Below are 24,376 nucleotides of genomic sequence, written 5' to 3' on the forward strand. Positions count from 1 at the left end.
CAAATGGAAACTTCAGCTTCTTAGTCCCAGTGTCTTATTTGCTTTAAAATTTAATGGACCTCAAGTTTAATTCTTTATCATCCTATCCGTATTAGCTCTGCTCTACCTCGGGAGAGAATGCAGTGATGCCTTCCCCCCAAAGTGATCACCCTTTCGGAGAGGGGGGCCCTAATAAAAGCATTATACATTTTAAAAATGAATTTATTTTTGGAATTTTAGGAATTGATTCATTACCCCTATGGAAACCTTAATGCCTAAAGCTTTATTATTTATTTTTAATGTATAGTTACCTTATTAAGCAGAATTTCCCCTTCATCTGAATCATGTATCATTTGTGTCTGGGGTTTAACTTCTGTGCCAAACACTTCACTATAGGATGAAGGTCTGTGAGACTTGCTTTCTAATTTCCTACATCGTTAGCAACACTCCGGCATCCTTACGGGCACTTAGGAACATAACCTGTCTGCCAGAAGACCTTGGAAGCCGGGGCTGAACGAGTCTGCAAACTCCTGAAGCCACAGAGCTCAGACTCTCTGAGAACGCACTTTCTTCCACTCTGTTTCCAGGAAAAAAATACACAAAAGTCGTCTTACAGCACCCTGCTGCTTCTTCACAATTTCGGAGAGTAGCAGAAAGCTGGGGCTGATGGGGACCTTCGAGCTCATCCATTCAGTGCAACGTACTCATTTTACAGATGAGAGAGCGGGCTTTGTTCCTTCCTTTGTTCCAAGAAGGGATCTGAGAAATGTCTGGTATTAAGAAACCCATCCATGAAGGAAAGACATAAGTTCTCTGTGCTACAGGGAACATTTTTCTCACCTAGTTATGTAAGTGAGGCCTATTTGCTTTCATGCGACTGAATCTTTGTCATTCATTCATTTATGCAATCTAAATCCCTATTAATTCTTCACTCTGTCCTCAATGGAAGAAATATTCTCATACATAACTATGTTCTTTAAAAATCTTTGGAAAATTGTTGTAAGAGTTACCAACTCAACTATTTTTAAGTGTACAATTCACTAGCATTAAGCACATCCACAAAGTATTCATCACCACTAGCCCATTTTCAGAACTTTTTCATCATCCCAGACAGAAACTGTATCTGTTACACAATAATTTCCCATTCTCTCCTCCCCTCAACTCTTGGTAACCTCTATTATATTTTCTGTCTCTATGAGTTTGCCTACTCTAGGGGCCTCGTGTAAGGGGAAGCATACAATATTGTACAACAGTTATCCTTTCATGACTGGCTTGTTTCAGTTAGCATGGTGTTTTCAAGGTTCATCCATGTGACAGCTTGTATCAGAATTTCCTTCCTTTTTAAGATGGAATACTATTTCATTGTGTCCGTAGACCACATTTTATTTATCCATCAATCCACTTATAACATTTGAGTTGTTTCCATCTTTTGATTTTTCTATATTATGCTGCTATCAACGTGTTTGTGCAGATATCTCTTGGAATTCCCGCTTCCAATTCTTTTGGGTATATACCTATTCCGCTAAGGTGGAATTGCTGATTCACATGGTATTTCTATGTTTAACTTTTGGGAGAACTGTCAGAATGTTTTCCACAATGGAAACATTCCCACCAGCAATGCATAAGATATCTAATCTTTACATATCCTCGTCAACACTTGTTATTTTCTGGTATTGTTCTTTCTATTTTTTTTTTTTTAATATAATAGCCATACTAATGGGTATAAGTGGTGTCTCATTGTGGTTTTGATTTGCATTTCCCTAATGACTAGTGATGTTGAACATTTTTTTATGTGCTTATTGGCCATTTGTATATCATCTTTGGAGAAATGTCTATTCAAGACCTTTGCCCATTTTTGCACTGAGTTTTTTTTTTTTTAATTGTTGTTGAATTGTAGGAGTTCTTCATATATTCTGGATATTTAACCCTTATCAGATAAATGGTTTGCAAACATATTATCCCCTTCTGTGGGCTATTTTTTACTTTCTTGATAGTGCCCTGAGATGCACAAAAGGTTTTAATTTTGAATAGACACAACTTATTTACTTTTTCTTTCCTTGCCTTATCCAAGAAATCATTACCAACTCTGTCATGAAGATGTTTACCTGTATTTTCTTCTAAGAGTTTTATACATTTCTCTCTTAGGCTTAAGTCTTTAATTCGTATTGGGTGAATTTTTGTATATATTGTAAGGGAAGTGTCCAACTTCATTCTTTTGCATGTGCATAACCAGTTTTTCTAGCACAATGTGTTGAAAAGATTATCCTTTCTCCATTGAGTGGTCTTGTCAAAAATTAATTGACCATATTTGGATGGGTTTACTGTTGGCTCGGCTCTCTGTTGTGTTCTGTTGGTCTAAATGTCTATCCTTACGCTAGTACCAACTGTTTTGATTATGGTAGTTTCCCTCCTAGTAAGTTTTGAAATCCAGAAATGTGAGTCCTCCAATTTTGTTCTTCCTTTTCAAATATATTTTTAAAAAATTGCTCACCTATGTAGTATGCATTTCTGAAAGATATTTTCAAGAATGGCAAAATCTGAATCTTTAAAACTTTGAGGCAGATACTAAACTTTTTGGCCTACCTTTCTTTGCCACACTAAAAGATTGAATGAAAATACATCTTGCTTCTTTGTACCAAAACCTACCTCCTCTTCCTACGGCCTCTCTGGAAGGGTTAAAGGAGTAAGGGAGGAGTTGATTCTGGGTGTGAAGATGCCGCTTGAAGAAGTACGAGAAGAGGTGAACAGGTAGAGGAAGGCAATGCTCCTGGGAAGGGAAGGGGCTCCTTGCTAAAAAAAGGATGGAGGGGAGGATATTGCTGAAAAGAAGGAAGAAGGGGGTTTACCGGAGATGGCTCCCAGGGTCTAGGAGTTGACTCTAGAGATGTTACCAAGAATATAGAGGACCCTCCTGCCCAGGTTGGTGGCATCGGCACAGGACCACTGAGGAGCATGGGCCAGGCCCCTGTGCCAGGTCCCGGTGTGTGGCAGTGCCGAATGGAACTAGCTGGAGGCCAGCTCAGCCGGACAGTGGTTTTTAATGACACCTCTGCTAGAGTTCACTCCCTAGAGTGACATCCTTCGTCCCCAGTACCATCACAGGAAGAAAAAAGTCCCTAAAATATTTTATTTCTGGCATACTTTTCACTGTCTCCTCCTACTTCTTTGCTTTTTAAAAAATTGCTTCAAGTGCCAATCAGTGATGCCTGCAAGCTGGGACTTTGAGCTGGAGCAGAGAAAGAGATAACAGGAACAGCTCACTGCTTAACTCTTGCATGGATAAGGATGTGTTGATGACTGTCAGCGTGGGCAACGTGACAGGGAAGGGAACAGAGCAGTGAGTAGGATAAGGAAGGCCAAGACTGTGCCAAGGGCCAGCAGTGAAACTCCCAATCAGCCATGACAGCCAGGGCTGGGGCAGTTAGAGGAGGCAGGAAAGCTGTGATGGGGGATAGGGTAGCTCAAAAGGATGGCAGGGAGGCAAGCAAGAAGAAGAGGTTTGGGTAAGACTGGCTTGTAGGGGGAGGCGATTTAGTACCAGGCACTTACAGAAAGAAGGTAGTTGGCTCAATCAATACCTCCTGAGGCCAGGAAAGCATTTGTGCTCCAGGGAGGAGGGAGAGAACGCATTCGGTACCCAGCGGAAAACGGTCAAGGAGGTGCTGACAGTGTAAGTGTATAGGCCAGAAGGAGGTGGCCCTGGAGATGCGTTTAGATAGTAAAGCCATCATGGATAATGGATGAACCCCCCCCCCCCCCATAAAGTATAGGGAGAAGGAGGAAGAAAAAAGAGGTTGAGATAAAAATCCCTGGGGGGCACCAGCCTTAAGGAGCAAACCAAACAAAGACCAATGCATGAGAATGCGAAGGACTAAAAGGGTAGTAAGACAGTGACTGCGGAGCCGTTAAAAAAACGGGAGAAGAAGATGGCTGAGTCAGCTGCCACAGAGATGCTAAGTAAGGGGAGGGCTGTTGGATTTGGCAGCTGGGGGGTTATATTAGTCAGAGTTTCCAGAGAAAGAGAACCAAGAGGAGCTATTGGTTCTGACTCCTGAGAACATGCTCGGTTCCTTCTGTGATTATTATGGCCTCACCATCCATCCAAGAGTGCTTTCCTTTTCTTTCTAAAGTTATCTGTGGTATTTTATTACCAAAATTGTATATATACGAAACATTGAATTTGTAAATACATATTTCTTTCTATATTATATATTTCTAATTGTGTGTGTTTGTCAGTGTATACCATGTGTTTGTCTACTTCAGGTGGGCTAACTGCCGTGTTAAACTGCTGGTGACACTGTAGCCTGTGGATGTGTCTGTGGATAAAATGCACATGGCACCACTGGGAGTTAGTTTTTGCCTTTCTGTGGGGAGCGCTGTGTTAGGCCTGATGTACATGAGGATGGAGAAGACAAGGTAACCCTGCCAGGAGCTCAGAGTCTGGTTAGGAGGTAAGACACAGGAATCAACATTATCCCACGATGGTGAGAGCCAAGGGCCAGCTGAGGAAGTCCTGCATTGAAAGGAAAGTGACGCTAAGGAAAGAGTTAATATTAATTAAGCAGCTGCCAGTGTATTTGCTTATTTAAATCCTCCCAAGGGTTCCATGGGGTTATATAATCCTCTCTTTGGGCCCAAGGAACCTTCAGCTCAGAGAGGTTCATTTGCCCAAAACAAATCAAGTGGAGAGCTTGGGCGGGCTCCCTCCGTTTCTTCGTCTTGCTGCATCTAATTAAAAGTTTGTGTTTTCCTTAGTTACTGTCCGCAGTGACCCTCCCCAACTAGCTCTTGATTAAATGTTTTCTGTTTTTTTAAAGTTTTTTTTAAATTATTTTTTTTGGGGGGGGCAAGGGGATTTGGTTTGTTTGTTTGTTTGTTTATTTATTTATTTATTTATTTAATGAGATTGAACCCAGGACCTCGTGTATGTTAAACACTCACTTTACCAGAGAGCTATACCCTCCCCCAAAATGTGTTCTTGACGTCTCTTTACGTTCTCTGTCCTGGATTACTAGCACTAACAACCCCTTCACTTCTACCGAACCCTCCCTAACATCTGCCACCAATCAGATCAGGGTGACCCACCTTTATCTGAATGAAACCTGAAGGGATCACTGTAACTGAACCTTTGGTTCTGTGTCTTCATTCTTACTGAGGTAGGTGGTCCTCTTGTCTTTGTTGAGACACTTTGTGGTGTTGGACTCTACTATGGGCAAAGCTGCGCCATTTTTACAGTTTGTGCCTCAGCTGGAAATGAGGCTTCAGCTTTAATTACCCCGATCAACCTGCTGCTGCGTGCAGGGTCCGGAGCCCGCAGACTTGCCTCTGAACCATGACTACGATGCTCTGGCATTAAGTGATGATAAAGTGGCCGATGTCTATGAGATTTAAGTGGGATTTAAAAGTAGAAGAAAAATCAAGTCCTTCTATAGTTTAAAGATACCTTTTGAGGTTACGTTGAATTACTGAAAAGTTAGAAACTACACTGATTGTAAAAGACAGAGCTTTAGAACACAAATAAGTGCATACTTTATGACAGTATTACCAATTTATCAGTGTTACATTGCATCTCTTTATAATAATTATTATTAATCATATAACCAAAGCTTGATACTTTTTTTAAAAAATTATCCCCTCCTGAGTAGATTGTCATTTCAAGGGTTTTTAAACAGTTGCCAACATTTTAATGTTATGTTCTAATCACATGATTAACTGTCAATATGTTCCTTGTGTGGAAAAAAGTTTACTTGGGCAGAGTGTTCATTATCTTCACTTTAGGCAGTTTTAACAAGAAAGGAAATAAAAAAGAGCTTGGCAACCATGTGGGCTTCTTGCCTTATGTAAGCTGGCTTACAGCCCACCTCCTGTGGGTAGAGCAGAAAATGGAAGGGCAAGAAATGGTGGTGCCAAACTCCTACCCGTAGTTCCAAATGAAGAGAAGTAGGAATCCATCATGTGCATAAACTAGTGAAAGAAGCGAATACGTGCTCAAGGCCACAGTGTTTGCCCTTCCTGCTCCGTGCCTCTGATAGCTTATGCATCTTAAATCCCCAAATGCTAGTTAACAAGGAGGAAGAGTTTATTCTGATCAGCAGGCACTTGGGTAGAGCCATGCAAACTTCACAGTCAAGAAGTGAGACCCAGGACCTGGCTACGTTTCTGAATTCCATTGCTGGCTTTTACTCTGCAATGACCCCTGGAGGTGGGACACGGACAGGATATAATCCTAGATGCACGCAAGATCCTCCAGGACTCAGGAAGCCAACGAGGAATGTGTTCTATGAATTCACCTGAATGATTAAATCCCTCAGGCCCCTTCTTCCAGGAGAGGATGTCCTAGCAGGAACCTTGGCCTGAACATGAAAACTTTTGTTTTTGTCTCTGTTTTGTTTCAAATTTTGTTTTAATAGAGTTTAGCACAGACAGCTAGTTACTGGGCAATCTCTGCTAAATGCCAGAAGCATTTTTAGATCCACATGTTTAAGCTTGACATACACATTTATCTGGATCTGTTCCTGTAAGACTCTCCTATGTTGGCACCTTATCCCTATCATTGTCTCCATCCTAAGGAACTGCCCAAGGACTCTTCATTCCTCTCATCGGCAATTGTAGGAATAAATCAGCATAATGGTTGTAAAGGGCTTTGAAAAAATAAAAAATGCAATACAATGCAAAACAAATTTGTGTTTTACTGTTTTCTCTTCACATTTTACTAAATTTCTAAATGATTATCATAAATGTAATTTTCAATGTTTTCCCCTTTTACTTTATCTTGAAAGAAAAGAACTATTGAAAATGGGAAGGCTTTGAAGAATGACAAAGAAGTAAGTGTTGGTTTTCCTGTCCAATCTCCTTGATTCCATAATTTCCACTGACAAAGAAGAGAGGACAAGCGTTCCAGGTAGAGTGAACTACAGGAGCAAAGAACCAACATGCACGACATGGAGAGAACAATGGGAGTAAAGCTTGAAAACTTGGTCTGGGGATGAATCATGAAGGCTCTTGAATGCCACGATAGTTGGAGTTTGGGCTTTGTTCCATGGGCAACAGGGAGCCCTCAAAGGCTTCAAGAGATGAGAGATGTGATCACACTTATCCTTGAATTAAGTGACTTTGGAATCAATGTTGAGAATGGATTGGGGAAAAGTCCAGAATACCAGGTAAGAGGGCACTTTGAATAATTTAAGAGAGAAGATGAGGGCCCACATTAAAATAATTTTGGTATAAATGAGCCATATCTGAAAATTTATGTTGGAGAAAGTATTTATAGACTTCGCCATATGAAAGGAAAAAAGATAACTTGGGGAAAAATAATGCCCTAAATTATGAGCCTGAACAAGAGGGGTATTAATCAAGAAGGAATTCATTGTAGGAGACAGCTTTAGTGTGTCTTGTGTTAGAAATGTGGAGGTGTCCTGTGACATCCAAATGAAGGTGTCCAGGTAGCTAGCATCTTGGGGTTGGAGCTCAGCAAAAAGTTTGCGATGGAAGATAAATATTTGGAAATCATCATTATAGTCAAGATAGGGGAAATTTCCAAAGTAGATGAGGTTGACAACAGGGAGAGAGTATAGCATGGAGGAAGAGATGGCTCAGGACAGAACCTTGTAGTGGAGGAGTTGCCAGGGGAGGCCAGAAAGGTACCATCTGAGAAAGAAAGAGCATATTGCAGAAGCCAAGGAAATCATTTTCAAGAAGGAGCCATTGTTTGGAAAGAACAACTTAAGGAAACATTAAGTTTGGGCCATAAGGAAATCACTGGTGGCCTTTTGAGAAGACAGCTGCCAAGGAGTGAGAGGCCAGAACAAAACTCTGGCTGTTGAGCCATGGGTGGGAGGCCAGTAAGGACACTGGAGCACAAAAGCTGCTCTTGGAAGATTTTGTAGTGAAAGAAAGAAGGGAAATGTAGCTTGAAGGTTAGAAATGTCTATTTGTATAGTTAATCAGTTTGCAAGCACTTTTACATCTGCTAGCTTACTTGATTCCCAAGACAACTCAGGAGGTAGAAAGGGTAAGTATTGATGTACCTGGGGACAAAACGAGGTTAAAAGTCTTGCCCAAGGTCCTCTATAGCAAATAAATGGAAGAACTGAGTTTAGAACTCAGGTTATTTGGCTTTTAATCCAATCATTTCTCTATTGTGCCAAAACAGAGCATTTCTAAAGTGTTTGCTCCTGAAGGGCATTGAGCTCCCTGTTAAAAGGATTTTGATCTTATCCAGGGGACACTGAGGAGCCACTGGAAGCTTTTGCACAAGGGACTGCCATGTTTAAGTCAACTCCATGTCAGGAAGGTGTAGTATGTCTTAGCAGAACAGACACACCTCAGGGGTAGGTGGTTAGGACATGGCTTCAAACAAGGACACAGCTTAAATAAACATCAAATTATATGCTGAGAAAGTTCCTTCCCAACCAGTTCTCATCTCGGTTGGCCAGTATATATTTTTTTTAAACATACTTTATTGAGTTATAGTCATTTTACAATGTTGTGTCAAATTCCAGAGTAGAGCACAATTTTTCAGTTATACATGAACATACATATATTCATTGTCACATTTTTTTCACTGTGAGCTACCACAAGATCTTGTATATATTTCCCTGTGCTATACAGTATAATCTTGTTTATTTATTCTATATATGACTGTCAGTATCTACAAATTTTGTATTCCCAGTCTGTCCCTTCCCACCCCGCTGCCCCCTTGGCAACCACAAGTTTATATTCTATGTCTATGAGTCTGTTTCTGTTTTGTACTTATGTTCTTTTTTTTTAAGATTCCACATATGACTGATCTCATATGGTATTTTTCTTTCTTTTTCTGGCTTACTTCACTTAGAATGACATTCTCCAGGGACATCCATGTTGCTGCAAATGGTGTTATGTTGTCATTTTTTATGGCTGAATAGTATTCCATTGTATAAATATACCACATCTTCTTTATCCAGTCATCTGTTGATGGACATTTAGGCTGTTTCCATTTCTTGGCTACTGTAAATAGTGCTGCTATGAACATTGGGGTGCAGGTGGCTTTTTGAAGTAGGGTTCCTTCTGTATATATGCCCAGGAGTGGAATTCCTGGGTCATATGGTAAGACTATTCCTAGTCTTTTGAGGAATCTCCATGCTGTTTTCCACAGTGGCTGGGCCAGTATCTTTTACCACTCTTCAAATACTCTCTAAGCTCCCTTTTGAACAAAGAATAAGCCTCAGGTTCAGAATATCTGCCAGCAACTGTATCTTGCTAGAACTGAATTACATCGCTTTGTGTTAGCTCTATTTTTTGATCACTTTCCAGTTGTGACAAGTGGCACTTATTTCTCATTTATTATAATTATAGTAATGTTACTATCAAATACATCAAAATAAAAAAAGTCAAATTGAGGGAAAATATTAAGTCAATTTTAAGACAGGTGGTGTACACTAATGGGGAAAAACACTATAAATGTGCATTCTAATGACTAAAGTTTGGGAAATTCTGGTCTTGGAAACTATTGCAATAGGAGTAAGGAGGGTTTAGTCCAGGCTGGGTTGATGGCAGTGAACACAGAGAAGGCTCTGATAGACATCTAAAGGGAGTTAAAGAAGAGGACAGTTATCTACCTGGGATATTTTCTGCACCGTTCCTCAGGATGCTTGTGGCTGCAGTAATAGAAAACTGAAATCAAAAAGGCTTGTGCAATACATTGAATTTATTATCTCATTTAACAAGAAGCCCCAAGGTATGGTAGCTCCAGGATTGATTAAGTCAGTGGCACATTGACATCACTAAGGACTTGGCTTCCTTCCACCTTCAAGCTTCAGCAAATAAGCTTTGTCTTCTTGGCTGCAAAGTGGCTGGCATGGTTGGAGCCGTTCTATCATGACACAGGATGTTTCAGTGCAAGAAGAAGACATCTCTTTAGGAGATGAAGAGGGAAAGATGAAGAAATTTTCCCTGAAACATCTCCACCAAAGGGGCTTCCTTCAGGAATCATGTCACATATCATATGTAATCACCGCAAAGGGGAATCAAATGACCATAACTAACCTAGACTAATTAGGATTTATTCTCTGAGCTAGGGATGGAGATCTTTTCCTCAAAGATGGGTTTTTCAAGATAATAGGGGTTCCATTTACAAACATGGCTGGTAGGCAGTCAACCATGTCTTTTATAATGTATACCAGGGGCTCTGGAATTTCCCAGACTAATGCTTAAACATGAGTGGGAAGTTCTTAAGACTCTGCGGTTTTTTTTAATTAAAAAATATATTTATTTAGCTCTTCTCTCCATGTGTTGGATTAAGGCAGAACGGAATACTTCCACTGCAAAATCAACTTCTGGTTTAGTGATGCACATCGAGGGTGCAATGCGGAATGTCTGAGGAGACAAAGGAGAACAGAGCAACGGATTGTCAGGGAATCAATTGTGACTTCAAGGAAATGCACTAGACTAAGAATCCAAAATCTTGTTTTCATGACATTCCTTACATTTCCCTCTTGGGTTGGTCTCCTCCCTCCCCAGTGCTGTGTCCAGGCCATTCATCCTCCAGTCCTGTAAAAATTCTGGCACCATCTGCTCTGCCCCTTTTCCTCTTTGTCATCTGCTGACCTCCTGGTCCTTCCACCACCTCCACTGAGCTCTTAGGCTTCTATCTACAGTCCACTTCCACCATCACCCAGGGTGACAAACTCGTGTCTCAGTTTCTTGATGGCCACCATCCCCAGAACCTTCATCTGTGCTCCTCCGCATCTGTGCACACCCGAGGCCAGCGCCATGAGCCTCTTCTTCACTAGGAATGTTTTGATTTCTGAGTCCCATTATATCTGCCTTTTCACCAAAACTTCAGTCTCCTCGTTTCTCCATTATCTTCTAGTCTGTCACCCCACTCAGATCTCTTCCTCCCTTTCCTGCCCAGCTTGGAGCACATGGGTGATTGAACCACTCTCTCACCTGCCTCCTCACTTTGCTTGCAATTCTACCCTTCTGCTGCTGCACCCATACAGCGAAGTCCTAGTTCCGATTGAAACTATAATTGAACCGCTGTGCTCCAACCCACAGAACTGAGAAGTGGTAAAGAATCACACTGCTGGGCAGACTGACACCGCCAGAAACGCAGGGTCCTAACTGCTGGTGCCCTAAATCTTGTCCTCTGTCAGCTTCCTTTCCTGTTCTAATTTCTCTTCTTCTCAAATTCCTCACTCAACTCCTACACCCCTCACATTACTTCATAGACAATCTTGCCTCATGTTTCTCAAAAGCTGTCAGGTAAGACTTTGCTTGCTCCCACAGCCATTCTTAATTTCCTGCCTGAAGGCTCCGAGAATGAGGTGTCTCTACTAGTCACCTCCAGATTTTCCTCCTGTGCCCTTGGCCCTTGAAGATCCCATCACCTTCCCTCCAGGAGACATCCTGTGTTCTCTTGCATCTTCACTTTCTCTTCCACCTCCCCTCAACTTATAAACAAGCAGGCTTAAAGCTCTTGTGACCCAAATCCAAACCGCAACAAATAAAACTGTGTCGACCTTCCTGGTCCCTTCTAGCCACCATACAAATGCTATCCTGCCTTTCATCAAACTTACTAAAACTAAAAAGACTGGTTGATGCTCATTGGCCATTATTTTTCACTCTGCCCTCCCTCTCTTCACATTTCAACCCAGTGCAGGCTGGCTTCCGTCCCATCAACCTACTGACCCCACTCTGCCTAAAGCTGCCGGTCACCTGCTAAGTGGGGAATCCAATGGGCTTGTCCCAGCCCTTATGTTGCCTGGCCTTCTCTGCTGCATTTGCCTCTCTGGTCCCTCCCTCCTCCTGAGCCTCTCCATTCTCTTGCTTCCATGACTCCACCCTCTTCTCGCTCTCCTCACACGTCTCCACCTGTTTTTTGTCTCCATCCAGACACTTCTTATTTCACCTGCCCTTTGAATGTGGACATGACCCAGGTGTCTAGCCTCATCTCACTGAGTTTCACATCTAGACTCCCTTCCTGGGAGATCTCCTCTCACCCCTTCTAAGCTGATGACTCCCAAATTGTGATCCTCAATCCTTTCCTCTGAGCTACAGACTTATCTAGAGAAAGAAATGTCCAGAAACACCTCAAACGGAGCAATTTCAAAGCTGAACTCACCCTCGAGTTCCCTAAGCCAAATTAGGCATGAGGGGTTCATCCGTGATGCTCCTTCTTCCTTCGCACCCAAGTCCCGTGCATTTCACTTCCAGAGTCTCCTCTCTCCCTACTGCTGCTGTTCGAGTTCAAAGAGCATCAGCAGCCCCCACCGGGACCCCCAGCCTCCAGTCTTGTGCCTTCAGGCTTATCCTCATCAGAGGACAGATTCAGAAATCAGACTGCCTGAGTTTGATCCTGGCTTTGCCACTTACTAGCTGTGTGGCTTGGGCAATTCACTTAACCTCTCTGTGCCTTTTTTTCCCATGTGTAAAACAAGGATAATAATAGTACTTATTTCATAGGCTTGTTGAGAGCATTAAATTAGTCAATACATGCAAAGTGTTTAGAACAGAGTCTGACAAGTAGTAAGGCTTCTTACCATTACCACTCAGTGCAGCCAGGCTCTTGGTCCAGCCAATTAGTGTGCGTGTAGCCCTTTGCACGCTGCTGCATTTCTGCATGTGCTTTGAGTATTTACCTCATTCTTTAAGGCTTAGCTTAGCCAGAATGACTGGCTTAGGAGTCCCTGTTCTTTCCTCCTCTAATATCCCTTTTTATAGCTATAGATAAGCTTCATATTTTGTATTATGATTTTCTGTTTATGTCTCTCTCTTCTGCCAGCTCCAGGAAGAGAGGGACAGATCTTATTTATCTAGGACCCAGCTTAGCAACTGCTGCTTAGTACTTGAGTGTGTGCCGCCAGATAACTAAGGAATAACTAAGCAAGTAAACAATTCATTGTTTTCTGTCTTTATAAGTTGCCTGTCTCAGGATTTTTCATCATTAAATTACTCTGTCTGATCTGTGCAGAAAAGTATCTGTGACCAGGACTAGAAAAGACTCATCAAGTATGTCCCAGCAAAAGTGCCATTCTGGTTTTGTTTACTGTGGTTTGGTTTGGGCTGGGAGAACTTTAAGTCTACCTGTTTACAGGCTGAGGGGAAGCTGAGGAAAAGCTGCAGATACGAGAGGACACAGGTCTGTTTGCTTAAAGGGAGGGGGGGTCGAGGGTCAGGAGCGTGGGTGAACAGGAGAGATGCCTAACTCTCTGAACCTTTAGGAAAGGAGGTAAGAAGTGGCCCTGGGGACAGACAAGCTCATGAGAGACCTTAGCTAATAGCTTCCACTTTCTCTGAGAAGAACGAGGCAAGACTGTTCACTGACATAGAGGGAGAGGCAGGGGTGGAACTGAGGAACTGGGGAGAATGACTCATGTTTAAAATGAGAAAAAAAGATGACAAAGGCCAAAAAACAAATCAGGGGAGGAGCAGATGTCACCCTAAATCTTAAATCTCTGCCCTGGGGCTAATCCCTGGAGAGGGTCCTGCTGGTGTAAGGGGCTGAGGAGCAGATCCTTTTATAGAAGCAGTAGCAGCCCGTGCCCAGGGATAGGGCCACGCTGGGCCCCGACGGGGGAGCTGGACTTGGTTTTCCCAGGAGTGGGGCAGGGAGAGATTGATCTCCGCCTCTCCCCTCCCGAGGGTGCAGGGCACTGGGAGTGGCTGACTTTGAGTTCTGCATGTGGGACTCAGCCCCCACCTGTCCTGCAGTCCTCCGGGCCTGCCAGCGCTATTACGTTGCTCCTGGCCATGGGGGCCACTAAGGCTTAGCAGGCTTGGGGTTCATGAGGTCAGAGCCCAGGGCTGAATTAAAAACGACCAGGCTCGCTCTTACAGAGGTTAAAGCTAATTCACACATGAGACAAACTTCTTAGGCATGATCGTTATGATACTATTATGACCTACCCTGTAAGCCCCCTGGCTTGTCTGTACGGCCCGTTTATGCCGTGTTAGACTGTTAATCTGTGTTTATTCCGCACAGAACCGCAGTAACCAAACTATTTAGACACAGCGCCCCCTCGTGGCCTAGTGGCATCACTATTTTTTTCTTTTTCTTTTTTTTAATACCTGCGCACTAAAACCGACACGAGGTGGAACTGGGTCCCCTAGCATAGTCGTGAAGTAAAAGGACCAGCATTAGGACATCAGGGAGGCACCTACTTAAAGCGATAGGTAAAGATCAGCCCTTTACTTACTTGAGAAAAAATGCCGCCTCTGCCAATGAGAAGCCCCATGCATTTGCAGTCCTGGTGGATTTGATTTACTTCTTCACAGGGAAGAGGCTGGTGGCTAGCCTGTAAATACATTTAAAATTTTTTTTTATATTTTGCATTTGAATGATTAAAGACATTATTTCCAAGAGAAATAAAAAGCAACTCAAACAATCAATGCTCTTCTCTCTCAATCACTCTCTCCCCCGTAATTGAATAAAGCTGCTAATTGCTGGATCAGATTTCTTTGTTGGGGAAGGGTGTTTTTAAAAATATTTGTTTTTATTCCAGTTCATCCCAAATTCCCAAAGACAAGATGAATTTGAATGCAGATCGCCAGTGAATCTTGGCCCTGCCAATGGTTACCTGGGGAACTTGGTTCTTGAATGTCCATCTTTGGAGTCTGCTTTATTTATATGGAAAGTGTCCTCAACTCTTCACTTTGTTTTGTCCGTGTAAAGAGCTCATTTTGAAGTCCAGGAAATGGCTCAGAAGTTGCACAAAGGCACGAACAGTCCAAGCTTTCCCTGGGCTACGGCATGTCCCAGGCGTGGGACTGTTTGTTCTCACCTTCTCCGCTTGTGGAATTTGCTCTTTCTCACCCAAGACTTAGTCCCCCAGGATCAGGAAAGGTAGGCGTTTCGGGAGCCCAGAGGCTGTTTCGGGTCACTAGGCATCAGGAGCTGTTCTCTACTTAAGACTGCTCTGATGACACTGGCCCCGGGGACTTCTGAGTCTGTGACAAACACTCCTCCTAGCGTTGCAAGTCTGACTTAGTGTCTGTGTTGCCTGGAAGCCTTTTTCAACTACAGATATTTAGGCCTTGCGCCAGGCCAATGGCATTACGATATTTGGGGCAGGGCTTGGGCATCTGGGTTTGTAAAATGCTCTTCAGGTGAGTGGGCTGAGCACCGGTGAGCGGTGAGCGCTGGATGCTGTCGCGGCAGCTGGTCTCTCTGCAGCATGGCTGTGAGCAGCAGCACCGGGCCTGGCACTCTGGTTTCAAATGCAGGAGGCCTGATCCTGGCTCACAGCCAGTCCCTGCAATCCTTGTGAGGTGGAGGAGGGCTCCCTCTGGTGCTCCCAGCTTCATTTTTCTGCTCAGGGCTTCCTGCCTGCCCTCTCTCTGGTCTGTGGTACCCACGCCCCTCCCCCACCAGCCCCCAATCCTTCATTCCTGGTTAGGTGTCAGTGTCCCGGCACAGAATCAAACTGGACTGCCCAGAGATGTTTGCATTCTTTGCCTGCTGAGAAGCTTTAAGATAAGGAAAATACGATTCAAACTTTCAGACTACTAGCAAAGGGAGGAACTGGGATGGCACGAAAGACTACAGTCTTCTCATTGAGGATAAAATGTCATCACGCACTCCTGCCTGCCCCTGGGCTTCTCATCTGTTAGAGAGAGAAGATGAAAATACAGCAAAATAACCCAGGGCTAAGCTGTGAGATCTGGGAAGAAGGCAGATATGGTTTGGGGGACGAGAGGTCAGAGGGTCAGAGGGGTCCCGGCACCGTCCGGAAAAGGTGCTCGAGGGGTGGTGGGATTGGTGGGGTCTTGGTGGATATCAAGGGTCTGGAGAGGTAGGCGGTGTTTGGCCCTACCCTAGCCTGGGCCATCATCCTCCCTGCCCCTTTGGCTATCTGATCACTCCCTGGCCTCAACTGCTCTGACTAACTGAGCATCTTGTATGCATCTCATGGGAAATCAAACAAGGCAAAACCACAGGACAGCCTACCCTGGTCCTGTGTGTAATTGACCTCTTCTTGTGGGTATAATGTACTTTTGTGTTTATGTATTTTGTTTCTTGGCTTTTTTTGAAGGGGTAAGTCTGCATTTAAACAATTATAAAAATAATCTACAGATACTGGGGAAAACCTCTTAAAGCAATATGGAAATACACGAAGTAAAGATGGAAAATTTCCCCTCCTTGGATCCCACTTCTAGGGACACTGCCTGTTGGTAATTTGGTGTGCACTAGACACCTTTTCTATGTATGCAAATACACTTATAAGCATATTTAAAAAATAAGTGGTACTTTATAATCTTTTGCAATTTGCTTTGAAAAATTTACAATGTATCTCAAACATCTTTCCATGTCAGTGTCTTCTTAAAGATTACTCAGTATTTTGTTGTTTGTTGGTAGAGATTTGTTTAATCTTTTATTGTTGGGCATTTATGTTGTTTTCATGTTTTTGTTTATAATTATAAATAATGGTGCAAACATCCCTGCTCACATCTATCTTTACACACTTCTGTGAGCATTTCCTTAGGACACATCTATAGAAATAGAATTGTTAGGTCAAAATGTCTACATGTCCTACTCCTGTGGGAAGGGTGGCCATGGGACATTCACTACTTACAGGACACTCCTCAGAAACCCTCTGTGACATTTCTAGATGGGGAGAATTTGGTTCCCTTGTGATGGTGGAAAAAGCTGCTGTTGACACTGAAGTTACATCTCTAAGTGCATTTAATTTATGCAAATTCAATGTACACATTTGCTCCCAAAAAAGGAAAAAAATTTTTTTTGATAGATACAAATTTCTTTCCAAAGAGCTGTACCAATTCACACCCTCACCAACAGCACATGGAGTGTTGATTTTGGGCTATGCTGGGCAGCATTAGACCCAAGTTCTGAGCTGTTATAATTATATGAACGTGGTCTGAAGTGCTGCAGGGGCCTGGAGTCAATCAACAAACACTTATAAAGCACTCACCACCTGCATATTTCCTGGCCTCAAAAGTGTACGATTTATTTAGGAGAAGAAGGTGTTTATATGTGAAAACTGAGTCAGCAAATACATGACTTATTTGAATGATCCTTTCAAAGGAGCTCTTTAGACAGTGAGTGCTGGAGGGACTCTTTGAAGGCTGGAGCCCCAGGGGAGAAGGAAAGGCCAGCTTTAGACAGGAGGTGTGATGAAGAGTTGGATCCTGAAAAAGGAGAGGATTCCTGTAGGTAGGTAGACACAGAGAGGAGAGGCTGTGTCCCCTGCTTGGAGAAAAGTCTGAGCAATAGTTGGAAGTGGGAAAGTGAACAGCCTTGAGGGACAATGCATAGAAGTAAGGGACAGGGACGCTCCTTCAGAGACCATGCCTGCAGCCACCAGAGGGCAGCGGGAAGAGGAAACAGCTCATTTTACACGTATCAGTTCATAGTGTGTTTCATTTTTCCCACCATACACTTTGCACATCTTTCCGTGTCATATGTATTTCTACGCCATGTAGTATGAATGTGTCACAGTCTAGCTTGTTCTACATCCATGGCCATACAGGAGGATTCTGATGTTTCACCATGACAAATCAAGTTCGATGGACATCTCTGTTCATATGTCTTCGAGCACACCGAAGTTGGGTCTGGATTAGTGGGAAAGGAGGACCCTCTCTTCTCTCGTGGGCTTTCCTTGGCGGAGTCTGGACTTTGAGGAGTCTAGATGTCCTTGAGGGAGCTCCTGGGTTGGGGGGCTAGGATGGACTCTTCTGAGCCTTAAAACAGCCCTTGACGGGGCCTCAAGCTGAGGATAAGTATGTTACGGCTGTTACTAGCCAGAGGGTCTAGTCTCGTATCACTCTTATTTTCCTACTGTTTTCCCTGATTTTTTAATTTTTTATTTAAAAAAAACTTTATCTTTTTATTTATTTATTTTTTTCATCTTTTTGTAGGGGAGGTAATTAGGTTATTCATTTTTTTAATGGGGGTGCTGGGGATTGAACCCAGGACCTCAGGCATACTAGGCATGCACTCTATCCCTGATTTTTTAAGTCCTGTTTAAAGCATCCCAGCTTTGTACTGGCTCTGCTGTGTGGTGTTAATAGGAGAGTCTTACATCCACGGTCTGGTCTGAGTATTGGAAGAATTGAGCGTCAGTCCTTCTAAACTAGGGTGATGTGGTGAGATCAAACAGCAAGCAGTCACCAAAGGGAGAGCGGGGTCTCCACGCACAGGAGTTAGGGTAAAGCGGGTGGTCTGACTACCTCTCCCTGTGCTGAGATCCCCCTCTGTCACTCTCCCCAGAGGATCTTGGCTTTGTTTTGACAGAGGACTGGGACAATTTCCTACTGCTGTGGACCTCAGGGGCAGCAGTAGAAGCAGTGGAAAAGATCTGAGAAACATGGCAAGGAAAGACTCAACAGGACTTGACATTAGAAATAAGGGGAGAGAAGGAGCCACAGATTATTTTGTGCTTTTGAGGCTGAGGAATTGGGAGGAGAGTGGAGGGTGTAACACAAATAGTGAACTTGGGAAGAATAACTGGCTTGAGGGAAAATGCTAAATTCACCTGTGGTCATTTCAGTCTGACATCACAGTGGTGACGTCATCAGGAGGTCGCGTTCCTCCCTGGCTACTTGGGAGACTGAAGTCCATTCACAAACAAACAAATAGAAAACCCTATAGATTTTTATCATCCTCACCCCAAACCATCACCACAACCTTCTCCTGGCCCTTCTCTCTTACTTTCATGAGCTCTCTGGATCTCTGGACCTGCTCCCCCTCAAACAACTTCCTCCCTTCCTAATGTTTCTAACTCAAAATATTCAATCATCACCAATGCCCTTTGCCTAGTCTGGCAGGCATGGCATCAGCTCCCTCTTCTCACTGCTCTTCCTCACTCCTCTAGAACTCTTGATGGCATGCTAGTCTTTGCTTCATACCCACCCATCTCTGCTCATCCCTAACTCCTCCTGGCTGAGCCTTGCAGTCCTTGTGTGCTCTCACGCTGAGAAAGAATGACGTGAGCTTCAGCCGAGGGGTCCTGCTTTAACTCTTGCTGCCCCCAAGAAGCAAAAGAGAGAGCAGCAGGTCAGAACCTACCTTGTCCTTCACCATTTCTATGCCTACCATGAGCCCTTTGCCTCGGACATCTCCAATAATTTCAAATTCATCCCGCAGCTTAGCAAACTTCAGTAGCATATAGGTGCCCACTTCTTGGCTGTTTTCTTGCAGGTTTTCTTCTTTAATCACCTGTTCAGAGGAAGCCCCAAATGACCTTGCATTAAAAAAAGTTTTAAAATTGACAGAAACAGGGAGAAATAAATGCATGTGACCCTCTTTACAAAATCGGTACCAGACCAATAGAACTCAAAGTCTAGTGTGGTCCTAAGGCTTGGTAGAGGGGATGCATCCTCTGTATCTCCCTTATCCTGAGGGTTGGGTAAAAACCGAGGAAAGAACAGAAGACAGTTCTCAGTGTTGAGCTCTGTGTGGGCCCAGAGTCAGGGCACCTGAAGATACAAAAGGATTTTCACCTACTTCCACCCACAGCAGAGCCTTGTGACTCCTGACAGATTCGTGCAGTGTCCTACACTTATATCTAGCTGATAATGGTTGCATGACTCCAGGCAGAACTTCATGTTTTTAAGACTTATTTGTTTACCTAAATCCTCTCTATCTTCTAAATTGGTTGAGGTGACACAGCACTTAAAAAAAAATAAGTTGGCAATGTCTAGAAAATGAAATAAATGACACATCCCTACACACGTTTTCTCATTTCAAGATTTTATCATATTTGAAAATACTTTTTAACTAGCAAGGGCAGCCTTTCCTTACTTTTAAATACTTTTAAATTTAATTTTTTGAATAAATGAATCGTGTACCTAGTTCAAACATCAGAAAGTACGGAAGTGTAGAGAAGAAAGAGCCTTGCTGACCCCTGTCCCCTAGCCACCAAGTTTCCCTCTTCACAAACAACCACTGTGATGAATTGCTTGAACATTCTTCCAGAAATACGTAGTGCTCATTTAAGCAAATGCTATTATGCATGTTAGCAAGGGCATTTAAATCTTTTTCAACAGCTGAGATCCCAGGCAAAAATCAGTGGCCTGGGGCTGAAAAACAGCTGAATCACCTGCGGGTAATTGCATGGAACTCGCTTGCTCTCTAGTCCTTTAATTTATGACAGTACAGCAAAAGTAAGGAAGACTAGACAAGTCAGGGCCAAAATTCAGCTGAAATCAAGGACAGCCGTTGGTAACCATCCATAAAATACCACTCAACTCACAAAGAAATTTCAGTGCTACTAGCTAGCCAGGGGAATTCTTCTATTTCCTGTGTCTGTGAGGTTTATTATATATTACTTCATATCCAAGACATTAAGCTCTCACAGTAGATCTTAAAAAGAGGGGGAAAGGGCAGAATAATAACTGGAAATCTAACTTAAATTCATGGACTAGTGATTAAGTCTTCACTTTAATAATTCGATGTGATAGAGTTCTGCCAATGGGTGTGTAGCTTTGGAGCAGTCTTTTTGTGGAATGAGTGACGGAATTACCTCAATCACTGCTGATCCAATGGCACAGGCCATGGGGTTCCCGCCAAAGGTGTTGAAATGATGCAGGCGTCTAGCCAAAGACTTGGCAATCTCTAGGGGAGAAAATAAAAGATGGATAAAGAGTGACACATCCCTATCTATAATCTCCCATCATGTCATCTGGACTATATTTACTTTCATGTTGCGTATGTATGTATAATATGTTTCATGGCATCACATCCAATTCATTCTTCACTCTCCAGATAGTGGATGTTATGTGAGTGTAATTGGAGATGTGAGTGTAATTGGAGATAGCACCTTTAGGGAGGAAATTAATCAATAAGGTCATAAGGGTGGGGCCCTAATCTAATAGGATTGGTGTCCTCATAAGAAGAAGAGACACCAGAGCCTTTCTCTGTGGAAAAAGACTTGTGGGGACACAGGAAGAAGGTGGTCATCTACAAGAGAGGTCTCACCAGAACCCAGCCCTACTGACACATTGGTCTTGGACTTCCAGCCTCCAGAACGCTGAGAAAATAAATGTCTGTTGTTTAAGTAAGCCATCCAGCCTGTGATAGCTTGTTATGGTAGCCCGATCTGACTAATACAGTGAATAAGGAAAAATTGCCTATTTACTCAGTGAGACGTTTGATAACAAAATCTTTAATGTGTTGTGTGAATTGAAAAGTACCTTAAAACTTGATTCATGGGAATTTACATGGAACCTTCATTAGCTAAACCTTTTTCCTGTATTCCACTCTTGAGACTAAGAAGGAAATATTTGTGAAAAATATCATCTCAAGGGTTTAGTAACATAATTTCTGGACTGTTTCAGGGTGAGTATATGAATATATTCTTCATTATGTTATATTCACTATACTTCACCTTCTACATACACATTTTAGCACCTTTATTCATTCAATTAAAACACTGAGATAGTACCAGGCACTTAATTACCCTTTAGAGCCTCTGAAGTGTGCCTACTATGGTGGGGAAAAACAAACGAAGTAATTTTAAGGTTTTCAACAATAAACATTTCATAAAATTGTTTTCTGTAAAACCTCCCTAAAATGGGAAATACAGCTAATTCTAATGTCCATTTTATAGACTGTTCTGGTTAAGTGAGATTGTACTGTATTTAGCTGTTTTGTGGATGATCAACAGTGAAAACTGTCACTCCGGACCTTGTGTTTATAGCTTATCAGTGTGGCAAGATCAAGTCAGAGTCTCCTTCAAGAATATGACTCCCTCGGAAACTTCAGGGCTGGCTTCGGGTTGGTTAACGAAGATCTCTCCTGTTGGTTTTGTCTCTGTGGCACGTTTTCCTAGACCCTGTCGGTGTGGAAGAACCCTGTGTTTCATTATGGGGGTGGGAGAATTAGTCTTCCCTGCAGCAAGAGCAAAAAGGGCTACTTTTCTTCCACGTCTTCCACACTCTGGCAGACAGACTGTTTCCCCTTTTCACTGCTTAGGAAGTGCATGTGTAGTTCCCATCACTGTCTCCAACACACACAAGTCCCAATACACATGCTTTCTACCATTGCTGATGTAGGAGACCCAGAAGCAGGCACAAGCTGCCCGTAGTACCCACCTGGAGTTGTCACAACTGCTGCCATGGGAAAGCCATTCCCGATCCCTTTGGCCATGGTGACAATATCCGGCAGGACGTCATGGGTTTGGAAGCCCCAGAAGTGAGAGCCCAACCTTCCAAATCCTGTCTGCACCTGATGGGAACAAATCCAAAGTCACTGGAAACGTTTCAAGAAGTGTTGGTTTTCCTGGCTCCTTGGTCTCTTCTCTTTCCTCTTCTTCCATCTCCTCCTCCTCCTTAATATCATTATCACCAGCCATCTTCATCACTTAATCCTTGTACTGTTCCAAACAAAGCACTTAATCTGTGCCTGAGCTTTTAGGCACCAGGAGCCATTTACTAGCATTGTGTGACTATAGACATGTTTCTTAAGTTCTCTGGACCTATGTTAACTCTGTTGAATGGAAACACTAAAAGCAGTATGTCCCAGGGCTGCTGCGAGGGCCATATAAACAATGCATGTGAAAAAGATCATGATGATTAATAATCCTTAATAAGGATTTCCTGTGTATAGGGGCGAAGGGTGGGGAAGCTACGTTTGCCTCAGGCTGGATGAATCCAGGGTTACAGCAAGCAGATTGGCGCTGGGGCACCTGCCACCCGGGCCAGATAGGCTGATTACTCTCTTCCCTTTGATGTCCCTTTCTTCCTGAGAATTAGTCATGAGGAGGGCCCAGCTGAGCCAGAATACCATGAACTCATCTACAAAACAGTAACAGATTCTCAGATGTAGTAAACAATCTTATGGTTACCGGGGAAAGGGGGTGGGAAGGGATAAATTTGGAAGTTTGAGATTTATAAATGTTAGCCACTATATATAAAAATAGATTTAAAAAAAGTTCCTTTTGTATAGCACAGGGAACTATGCTCAATATCTGGTAATAACGTTTAATGGAAAAAAATATGAAAACGAATATATGTATAGTATATGCATGACTGGGACATTGTGCTGTACGCCAGAGACTGACACATTGTAATTGACTGTGTTTCAGTTAAAAAAAAAATTAAAAAATAAGGAAGAGGAAGCCGAGGCTAGCTCACTAAGATGAAGTATATGATCACTGGGTGGCAGCACTGGCCCCGCACTCAAGTTCTTCATCTGCTCCAGCCTTTTCTGCCATCCTTTGTCTTTCTGCACCACTGTTCCCTCATTCTTGAGAGGCAGGTTTTCCCAGTGGTTAGTGTGGTCTTGGAGTCTGGGTTTGAGTTCTGGCTCTGCCCCTAGGCACTGCATGATCTTGACAGGTGAATTAACCATCTGGGACTTAAATTCACTCATTTGTTAAATGGGCATGGTGACAACAGGACAAACCTTATAGAACTGCTATGAGCATTGACTGAGTTAACACAGACTAAGCGTTATAAACAGTGCCTAACACCAGAAGGTTCTAGCTGTTCTTTACCTAGTCATTAGGACAGTCCTTCTGAAGGTCACCCTTTGTTAGTTTCCAATTAGGTTCTTGAAAATGGTAAAAACACATATCATAGGAAATTCTGAGATCCATTATTTTCTTTGAATTCAGTCCACCTTCCCCCTAATTAATCCAACGGTGGCAGCTTCATTCTGTGCTGCTTCCAAAGGCTAGAGTTTATTCTCTTCACCAATGGGGCTGATTGTAAACTGACTGGCTGAATATACTATTTTTCTTGTTTTAACAGCAGGTTAACTTTTGTCAGGACTTCGATTGGTTCACGTTCCCTAAACTGGTACAGGCAGGTGGGGGAAGGGAGGATGGGTGGGGCAGGAGGAGCTGGACCACACACGCTTCCACGTGCAGGGCACCGGGGGCCGTCCAGCCACCGTGGGGATCACAGACACCTGGCTGCATGTGAAAGAAACTGCGAAAGAATTCTGCTGAGGGGACAGCCCAATGTCCTCTCTAAGGAAAGTTTTAGTTGAGAAAAACTGTCCAGGCAAAGCTGGCAGGACTGAAATGGCTATAAATCATACAAGGTCTCTACCTGTTCTTGGGGGTCTAACCACCAGTTAGTAGACTCATGGTGGGTCACCCAGAAATGAGCCAGGACCACTTCGGAGGCCCTGGTGGCCAGCCTCCCATCTTTCCATCTCCATTGCTATTCTCAGGAGGCAAACGACTGCTTTCTTTGATGCACTCCAGTATGAGGTGTGATTATAATGGAAATTAATCCCTTTAGGAAAGACACAGGCTGGAGTTGACGGAGCCAGGGATTTTATTCCCTTCAGTGTCCCCTTAGAGGTGCTATATCCAAAAATGTTACCTTAACTCAAGCTATTTTAGAATTTTTTTTTTTTTGGAACTAGTTTTTGAATATCTATGATGGTGACCCTCTTCTAACATAGAGGTTGGATTTTTTTTCCTTCCTTTTTACTGTCATTTCCAAACAA

General features: G+C 43.1%; 1 protein-coding gene across 2 annotated transcripts in view; it reads right to left on the reverse strand.

Moving 5' to 3' along the window:
• Positions 1–9,644: 9,644 nt before the first annotated feature.
• Positions 9,645–24,376, reverse strand: part of AGXT2 (alanine--glyoxylate aminotransferase 2) — a 43,698-nt gene continuing 28,966 nt past the window's right edge. For both annotated transcript variants that reach the window (XM_010977608.3, XM_010977607.3), the window contains exons 10-14: positions 22,009–22,141; positions 20,439–20,530; positions 18,983–19,132; positions 14,154–14,252; positions 9,645–10,332 (exon numbers count right to left, since the gene is read on the reverse strand). In XM_010977608.3, coding sequence (XP_010975910.3) covers positions 10,225–10,332; positions 14,154–14,252; positions 18,983–19,132; positions 20,439–20,530; positions 22,009–22,141 — 582 coding nt within the window. In that variant the 3' untranslated portion in view covers positions 9,645–10,224. The remainder of the gene's footprint in view (positions 10,333–14,153; positions 14,253–18,982; positions 19,133–20,438; positions 20,531–22,008; positions 22,142–24,376) is intronic.

This window comes from Camelus dromedarius, chromosome 3 (assembly GCF_036321535.1).
Source record: "Camelus dromedarius isolate mCamDro1 chromosome 3, mCamDro1.pat, whole genome shotgun sequence".
In the NCBI taxonomy this organism is placed as follows: Eukaryota; Metazoa; Chordata; class Mammalia; order Artiodactyla; family Camelidae; genus Camelus; species Camelus dromedarius.